The sequence below is a fragment of the Glycine max genome, chromosome 20, assembly GCF_000004515.6.
Source record: "Glycine max cultivar Williams 82 chromosome 20, Glycine_max_v4.0, whole genome shotgun sequence".
Lineage (NCBI taxonomy): Eukaryota > Viridiplantae > Streptophyta > Magnoliopsida > Fabales > Fabaceae > Glycine > Glycine max.
The window spans coordinates 46,040,603-46,050,846 of NC_038256.2; the positions used below are offsets into that span (position 1 = coordinate 46,040,603).

A 10,244-nucleotide genomic window follows, 5' to 3' on the forward strand; every position below is an offset into this window, starting at 1 on the left:
TTAAAAAAATAATTTTGCTAACTTATGGTAGTAGTTAAGGAATTAAAAAATGAAATATTTTATTAAAAATTATATGAGAGTACATTTAAAAATCATAAAGAAACGTATTTTTATACATCTCAATATTTTTTTTTTACTTTCTTAATGAGTGTTCTAATATGTTTGTTCATTAAAAAAAAATGATCTGATGGTAGTTCATTAAAACTGTTACACATTAATTGATGATATTTTCGTATTTAACACCGTTCGAACTCGATACTATGGGTTAAGTTGGAGTAATAACCTCATGCATTTAATGGTATCATAAAATTATAATAAATCATATTATTAATGATGCAATATATTGGTGTCTGATCTAGCTACCGACTGAAATGATATTAATTCATGCATAAATTATCTAAATTTCCGAATAATACAAATAGTTAAAGTTTCAGTGTTCTTTTTAGATTATATATATCATATATTATCAATAAAAAAAATGCCATTAAAACAAAATATATATGTCTGTTTGGAATTGGGGTTAGATGAGACTCGCCAAGATTCTCCCTCCAACTCTTTTGATGGAAAGTTCACACTTACATGCAGGATATTATTGCCAAGAATTCTGTAGCAAACTAAGTGAAATTAAGTATGCCCTCGATCTACTGCATGCCACGAGAGGCAAGTAATTAAGTGAAATGATCAATTGTCTACATACGGCAAGTCTGGTTCTTGGCTCTTTTTATTTAGTCTTCAATTTCATGTTCATTTGGCTTAACATATATATGACAAAGTCACAGTATATATGTACGTAGAACCATCATATGGAATTTGATACCGAAGTTACATGAATATCTCAGTTTTCAGGCCTCTTGGTGCTGGCTAGTTTTTATTTATTAATTTGTTGGGCTTGGTTTCATTTTCTAGTCATAACTTTCATTCATCTACTTGATTTCTTTAATATATTGCATCTTGCATAGAAAAGCTTTCTGCATCTTACATGTGAAGTAAGAATTAATTAATAAACAGGCCGCTAAAGGAAAAGAGGAAGAAATTAAACAAAAGTGAATCAACAAATTCAGAAAGAGATAGTCAGGTTATGGTGACAAAGAGAAGATAACGACCAAGCTCTATAGTCTTCATTTACTCGGAATACTTGCCTCAGACACAGTGAATTATTGGATTTTTGTCATAATAGAAGGAGCTGTTACACAAAATTAAGTTTTACAACATAATGAATATGAGAAAATTAAATGGCCCATCCATTTTCTTTCTTGTCCATGAATTCCAACTTCAGCGATCTTGTATTCTTGTATCCCTATCCAAAGCTCTGATTTAAAATTATATCAATCCCGTAGCTGTCACCTAGCTTACAAATATAGATAAGTTCGCCACGCTTTTCCTCGATCTTTTTAAATTTTTATGCCATGCATTGTCCCAACATGTACTCATTGGTGCCCTATCCCATAGGATTCAAAGTGTTATCTCCTTCCTATCACTCCAATGCCCTGAGAGAGAGAAATCATATATATAATGGCATAAAATAAATTGTATTATGATTAGAAGTCCTACATTAATGGCGGCTCCATCTTAATTCACGTTTAAATCTTGTTTGAATATTTTTATTAATAAAGAAGTCTTATAAGAAATAGTAAAATAAAATTAACTTATATGTTGTTTAGCTAGCTGGAATAGACTAGAGTTCTAATAGAGTTCCATATTTTAATTTCTTTCGCTAAAAAGAAGTTACTCATATCCCAAGCTAATTAACTTTTAGTTCTCCAAATTCTTTCGTAATCATGTAAATTAATTAAAAAGTAATTATTTCAGTACAGACAATTAGACATATATAGTTGCGGAATATATATAATACATTACCTATTTTTTTTACTTAAAAGACGTAATTTCATCGGACATAATTTTTCATTGAACTTTCGTGTGGATGCGATGAAGGAAGCAAAATTTTGAATAAATCGTACCCTTAATTAGCAATATCCGCTTCAATTGATTTTATCTTTGGTCTGCTCAAGGACTACGGTTTATGACTTTTTTCTAACATTTATTAATGTATCTATTTATAGAAAATATATCAAGTGAGAATAATTTTTATTTTAAAAGAAAAAAGAAAAAATATGCACAACTCAAAATCTTTAATTAAACTAGAATAATTATACATCAATTAATCTACAAATTACATGATTAAGCCAAAGACATTCCTTTTAGTGTTCATTAATTATGTCATAGAAACAATAATTTATCCATCAACATCATCATCACAATTAAGTCAATATAATCAAAACATCTTTTTAGATCTTTTGTTCAAAAGTTTTGTTTTTTAACTGGTATATTATATTTGAATATTGTCATGTCAATATCATACTCAATTTGTCACATCAATTAATTTCATTAAATATCGGATAAAATCAAAATAGAGAACCTAATTGTAAATGGAAAAATTTAGTCAATTAACACAATTAATTAAAACTTGAGTGATCAAAATTGTATAATTGCAATCCCTTATAAATTAAAATTATAATTAAACCTTTTAAATATTTTTTATTTGCCCTAAATCAAACAAAATTTAATAGATTTTTTAAATTAGTTATAATTGGTATTAATTATTAATGGCTAATGTTTATGATTATGTTAATGAATTTTTCTTTACTTAGTGTGAAGTATTTATTAATTTTATTGGTAATTAATTTTTACTGTGAAATTAGTTAGTCACTCTTAATGGATTCTTTTGTTTTTATTATATTTTTTTCTATACACGATTCAAACTTAAAACTTTCCTTAAAGGATATATATGAATTTATTTTTACTCGGACCAATCTTTGTAAAAAATTATTAATTAGTGTGAGTCATGGCTAACACAAGTTAAAAGGCATGAAAGATTTAAAGAAAAGCATGATGAGTGTTTGTTTAGCGTTAGTCTTGACATTAATTAATTGACACTAACTTATGAAAATATTGTAATGGTAATTGATTGTGAGGCTCCATACTATTCTAGTCTTGAGTGGACGAGTTCAATCACTCGTTGTATTAACTTTGGTTGACAAAGTCAGGCATCAAGTTGCATAAGAGATGTTCGCCGAAATATGCTTTTAGTGGTGTTTGTCATCTCTTCTACATCTTTTAACAAGTATTTACTCCAAAAATTTTAAAATTTATATTTTCTTAAAAATAGAAACTCTTATATTTGTTTAACTCTTTGCTTATTAAAAATAATTTATTTTTAAGAATTCTTTGTTGTATTTATAGAGTTTTCTTTTTAAAAAAAGTATTTTTTTTAACTTTTTTGTAAAAGAGAAGAAAAACTCTAAAATGAAACTGAGACCGAATGCTACCTGAGTTTTTTAGTTCAATTCAAAGTTACCTAGAAACTTGAGTTCTTTCTAAAGTTTATATTTAAATAAAATTACTTTTCTTAATTTGTGATCGTGTCAAGAAGTTTCAATTATCTAAATAAGCCGTTAAAGGGTAAGTATGCTTCAAAGAACATTCAAATATATCTTCTGTTAAAAAAAATGGAAGAGATCGAAAGTTAAGCCATAGGTATTGATATTTGTGTATTTACACTAACAAGCAGAGATTTATTCAGTTTTACATAGGGCATAGCTTATGTTCTCGATGCGGAAATAATAAATAAATAATGTAAAGCACGAAACATATACAAACATTCAAGAATTAATTCTTGATCGTGACGAACTTATGCAATATTATTTGAGTAAATAGTGTATATATTCATAGGATGAAAAGATTTTATACTGTTCATTTAATTATAAAAATTTACATATTAAACTCATAAATTAAACTATAACAATACTATTTATTCTTGATTTACGTGCACTATCAACTGTAAGAGTTGTTTATAGAGAGATTTATTATATCATCACATCATACTAATGATAGGATTTGACTCAAGAAAAAAAAAGAAGAAAAAATCACTTTAACAAATAAAGCGTACGTAATAACAACCATTAATTAACTGTTGAGATTTAATTATATATATATATATATATATATATATATATATATATATATTATTTTATCACAATTCTCAACCATTATTTTTTAATCAATAATTTAGAATATTATATATATATATATATATATATAATTTTTTTTCTAAAATACATCTCATCATTTAAAAAATAAAAATCAAATCATAACAGATGCGACAATCTAAATCCTTATTAGATGTCTTTTTGTAAAAAAAGTTTTACTCTAACGATGAATCTAAATTAAATTCATATTATTAAAACATTATTATGAATTAGACTAATTTAATAGTTTCACTCAATTTTTTCACACATGATTATGTAATAACTTTCAAATTCAATCACGTTCCAGCATTAAAAAAAAATCAATCACGTTTATATTCCTTTTGTGATTATTTTGTTCTAAAAAATTGTTTAAAAAAAAACAGTCTAAAAGAGTAGCCAAAATTTCGAGTTGGCTATCCATATAAACTCTTATTTTGTGGAGAGGATATGAATATGATTAATGGCGGTGGTGAGCTTAAGTCTTGGTTGTGGAGCCATGTGGGGAACCTAAGCTTTCACCCTTTAGTGGATCCCAAATTGGGCACACAAATAAAAATAATAGTGTATGTGACTTAGTTGTAAGCATTCAGCAGCTTCCCTTTTCTTTTGGTGAACAAATCAGTTCCAATAATGACGAATCAAGTACTATTCTTCTTCCCCTCATGAACTTGCCCATTTCACATGGCTTCCAGCCCTTCACCTCTCATTGTTTATGGGTCCAATTATTAACCTTTGATTGGAAAAACAGAATGAATAATGCATTAATATGTTATATCCTTTTCATGTTATACCTTCATAAATTTTATACAGTATATCTATCATAATCTATAATAATTAGCATATAGCCAGATGTACCCATGTGGTGGCCATCGAATGGGACACAATTGCTTTGTGCCAGGAATGGGGTATGGTAGGTGCAGATAATGATTGTCACATAACACATTCCCTATTAAAATACAAATCTCGACCTTCCTGTTTACACACTCGAGAGAGAAAGTTCCAAACTGTGTTGTTTCCGCGGTTGATTTATTACATACTGAATATCAATCTATTTTAACTTGCTTTAGATAAATAACTAGTTTAATTTTTAAGTGATTAATGATACAATATGTTAGACCACTTATGCTAAGTGGTGAAAATTTAATAAAGTTCAACTCCTCTTACTTCATCATACAATATTTGCTTAAAACTAAAAGTGCTATTATTAGCAATATTTCTCAATTCGCCTATGCATGTAACTTTCGTCAATGCATAAGCTGTTTTTGTTATAATTAGATGAGGTAAAGAAAATCTATACCCATAGATGCTCTATTCCATCGTGACAATAATTAGTTTATTACAATAATTAAATTATAAAATTAAACACATTTTTCTTAAATTTCTTTCTTCATCTTAAAGTTTATTTTAATGCATTATTTAGTACAAAAGGTACTTGATATATAATATATAATTTATTTAAGGGAAAATGTGAAATTGTAGAAAACAAAATAAAAAGAGTGGGTAAGGACGTATTCAAGAAAAAAGTTTAAAGAGATGAGATTAGGGTTGGGAAAGGAGAAACCTACCCCACTTCCCTGTGCTGCCACCCCTGAATATAATATTCATTCATGATTTTTATATTAAAACATACCTTATCTCATAGTAATACTAACATAAGAAACTATTTCTGCATAATTGCTTTGAAGAATATGCTATGGCAATGGACCAGTTAAAATTCACCCAACATTTCTTCAATCATATCTCTCCCACATAGAAGAGTTCGTTAGGGGTTTTAACTAGTTGATCATTATTTCATTAATGTGCTTACTATTGAACACTGTCTTGAAGTACCTTAAAGAAAAGAAGGGGAAAAAGAACTGAATATGCAAAGCTGTGGAATGCCTAAATAAAGAATATTTGGACCAGGTAAATTACTCACTTGGGTTGACATTATAAGCAGTTCTGGAACACATTCTGTGCATGCTATGATGTCTAGGAGATTTCAAATGAGTCCAAAGATTGACAGTGATCAGTTGCACATGATTAGGTGGTTCAGATCCCAAGTACCCACGTATATCCAATAAAATAATTGCCCCTTAGCTTATCATCAATCTGTCACTCATTAGATTAACTATAAACTAATTTGTTCCTCAGAACTTCCTATAACTTTCCCTTCTCTCCCCTTCATTCCTTGTTCCCTGCTATGAAAAATGCAACAAGATTAAGAGGAACCAACGCAAAGAAAACAACCACCAAAATGCAAAGCCACTTGCTGTTCTTCTATTATTACATTGGCCTCTCACTTATTTTTACTAAAGCTTCAGCAGATGATGAATTGTCAACTCTTCTCTCAATCAAATCCATTCTCATTGACCCGATGAAGCATCTGAAGGATTGGCAAACACCAAGCAATGTGACACAGCCAGGCTCACCTCATTGTAACTGGACTGGAGTTGGTTGCAACTCGAAAGGCTTTGTAGAGAGTCTTGACCTCTCCAACATGAACCTCAGCGGTCGTGTTTCCAACCGCATTCAATCTCTTTCAAGTCTATCTTCTTTCAACATAAGATGTAACAACTTTGCTTCATCACTGCCCAAATCACTGTCCAACCTCACCTCTCTCAAAAGCTTTGATGTGAGCCAGAACTACTTCACTGGCAGCTTCCCCACTGGTCTTGGAAGAGCTACAGGCTTGAGATTAATCAATGCATCGAGCAATGAATTTTCAGGTTTTCTTCCCGAGGATATTGGAAATGCAACATTGCTCGAGAGCCTTGATTTTCGAGGGAGCTACTTTATGAGTCCAATCCCCATGAGTTTCAAGAATTTGCAGAAGCTCAAGTTTCTAGGCCTTTCAGGCAATAACTTCACAGGGAGGATTCCAGGGTATCTAGGGGAACTTATTTCTCTGGAGACATTGATTATAGGATACAATTTGTTTGAAGGTGGGATCCCTGCAGAGTTTGGCAACCTCACCAGTCTTCAGTACCTTGACTTGGCTGTAGGCAGTCTCGGTGGACAAATTCCAGCTGAATTGGGTAAGCTGACAAAACTCACCACAATTTATTTGTACCATAACAACTTCACAGGAAAAATTCCACCTCAACTTGGCGACATTACTTCACTAGCATTTTTGGACCTCTCTGACAATCAGATCTCAGGAAAGATTCCAGAAGAACTTGCTAAACTGGAAAACCTGAAGCTCTTAAATCTAATGGCCAACAAACTATCTGGGCCTGTACCAGAGAAGCTTGGTGAATTGAAAAATTTACAGGTGCTTGAGCTATGGAAAAATTCTTTACATGGTCCTTTGCCACACAACCTTGGGCAGAACTCTCCTTTGCAGTGGTTGGATGTATCCTCTAACTCGTTATCGGGGGAGATCCCTCCAGGTTTGTGTACTACAGGCAATCTCACTAAACTAATCCTCTTTAATAATTCCTTCACTGGTTTCATTCCAAGTGGACTTGCAAACTGTTTGTCTTTAGTACGTGTTCGGATTCAGAACAATCTTATTTCTGGGACTATTCCAATTGGCTTTGGAAGCCTCCTTGGCCTTCAACGGCTGGAGTTGGCAACGAACAACCTCACTGAGAAAATTCCTACTGATATTACCTTATCCACGTCACTCTCTTTCATTGATGTATCTTGGAACCACCTTGAGTCCTCTTTACCCTCAGATATTCTTTCTATTCCATCCCTTCAAACCTTCATTGCCTCTCATAACAATTTTGGAGGAAATATCCCAGATGAGTTCCAGGACTGTCCATCTCTCTCTGTGCTGGATCTTTCAAACACCCATATATCTGGCACAATCCCTGAAAGCATTGCTTCTTGTCAAAAATTAGTAAACCTTAACCTTCGAAATAACTGCTTGACAGGAGAAATCCCGAAATCAATCACAAAGATGCCCACCTTATCTGTTCTTGATCTGTCCAACAATTCACTGACTGGTAGGATGCCTGAAAATTTTGGCAACTCCCCAGCTCTAGAAATGCTGAATCTGTCCTATAACAAACTTGAGGGTCCAGTACCCTCAAATGGGATGTTGGTGACCATAAATCCTAATGATCTTATCGGCAATGAGGGTCTTTGTGGAGGCATTCTCCCTCCATGTTCTCCAAGTTTGGCTGTGACAAGCCATCGAAGGAGCTCACATATCAGACACGTCATTATTGGTTTTGTGACTGGCGTCTCAGTGATTTTAGCTCTTGGTGCAGTATATTTTGGAGGTAGATGTTTATACAAGAGATGGCACTTGTATAACAATTTCTTCCATGATTGGTTCCAGAGCAATGAGGATTGGCCCTGGAGGTTAGTAGCATTCCAGAGGATCAGCATCACTAGTAGTGACATCCTCGCATGTATAAAGGAATCAAATGTCATAGGCATGGGGGGCACCGGTATTGTCTACAAAGCTGAAATCCATAGACCTCACGTAACCTTAGCAGTGAAGAAACTATGGAGGTCACGAACAGATATAGAAGATGGCAATGATGCGTTGAGAGAAGTGGAACTCCTAGGGAGACTTAGGCACAGGAATATTGTAAGGCTGTTGGGGTATGTACACAATGAAAGGAATGTGATGATGGTTTACGAGTACATGCCTAACGGGAATCTTGGAACAGCACTGCATGGTGAACAATCTGCAAGGTTGCTTGTTGATTGGGTCTCAAGGTACAACATAGCTCTTGGTGTTGCACAAGGGCTTAACTACCTCCACCATGATTGCCACCCACTAGTAATTCACAGGGATATCAAGTCTAACAACATACTCCTTGACTCAAATTTAGAGGCAAGAATAGCAGATTTCGGGTTGGCAAGGATGATGATTCAAAAGAATGAGACAGTTTCCATGGTGGCTGGATCATATGGATACATCGCACCCGGTCAGTACTTAGCTCTCATTATTTAGAAGTTTATTTACACGCCCATATTAGTATGCAATTTATGCCCCAATTTCTGTTTTTGTAACTTCCTAGCTCAAACAAGTGAAAATGAGGCAAAAGATGATTAACATCATGCTTATGTGTTTTGGTTTTCAGAATATGGATACACTCTGAAGGTTGACGAGAAGATTGACATATACAGCTATGGAGTGGTACTTTTGGAGCTCCTAACTGGAAAAATGCCTTTAGACCCTTCATTTGAAGAATCAATTGACATAGTCGAATGGATAAGGAAGAAGAAAAGCAACAAAGCCTTGTTAGAAGCATTGGATCCTGCTATAGCTAGTCAGTGCAAGCATGTCCAAGAAGAAATGCTGCTTGTGCTCCGGATTGCACTTCTATGTACTGCAAAGCTTCCCAAGGAAAGACCACCCATGAGAGACATCGTCACAATGCTTGGAGAGGCAAAGCCAAGAAGGAAAAGTATTTGCCATAATGGGGGACAAGACAGCAGGAGCGTGGAAAAGCCAACGATCTTCACCACCTCCCCAATAATCAGTCTTTTGTAGCAACAAGTTGTTTAGGAATTAGCAATATATTTTTAATTTTGAATTCCCTTAACCTCTGAATTTGGATGTATGCTTTGCCTACGTCGACCAAATTTATATCAAATAGTAAATACATGTATTCTAGATAAAAGAAAAATGGAAATTAATTCTAGATAATAAGTTTTTGTTTCTTGCTTTCCTTTTCAATTGAGGAAGAAACGGTGATTTTAGAATCATAATCAATTCATCCTCAATAAAAATAACCAAAAATGAGCATAAAGACTGTATAATGAGTCATTGTCTCTTAACACCATTTTAATTACCGTTTTCCATCTCAGCAAAGACATCTCTAGCATTTGCAAACTTTTTTTCTGGCCATTTTCCAATTTCCACGATTATTCTCTTTCACAATTGTCTTACTGCACCGATTGTTTCTCAACTCAATATTCTTTCTTCGCTAGTTGTTTCTAGTTATCCCTTTTTAACTAGTTCAATTGTCGCACAGTAAATGAAGGAAGAAAGATCTTCGATGTCTACCATGTCAATGTCGCAGCGTGACAAGAAAACAATTCCATAACAAAAATTAAGCTGCACTCAGTTCCGAGTTGTAAAATTTTCTAAAATAAAAAGGTGAAAAATTATCTAACTTCGTTGTTTTGTGGTTGTTTTTTCTTCCAATTCTGAATGTGTCCTTATAGATACTCCGAGTTAATCCAAATAATATGGAAAAAAAATGCAATAACAACCACTACATACAGTTCCGCTGATAAGTTCATGTCTTCAAAGTAAGAAAAGTACGTTAA

General features: G+C 32.9%; 1 protein-coding gene across 1 annotated transcript; it reads left to right on the forward strand.

Annotated features, from left to right (window-relative positions):
* The first annotated feature begins 5,637 nt into the window (after positions 1 to 5,637).
* LOC100817339 (leucine-rich repeat receptor-like protein kinase PXL1) lies at positions 5,638 to 9,587 on the forward strand. The gene is made up of 2 exons (XM_003555527.5): positions 5,638 to 8,893; positions 9,050 to 9,587. Exons 1-2 carry the CDS (start codon positions 6,208 to 6,210, stop codon positions 9,460 to 9,462), a joined length of 3,099 nt encoding a protein of 1,032 aa, XP_003555575.1. The 5' UTR covers positions 5,638 to 6,207; the 3' UTR covers positions 9,463 to 9,587.
* The last annotated feature ends 657 nt before the right edge of the window (positions 9,588 to 10,244 follow it).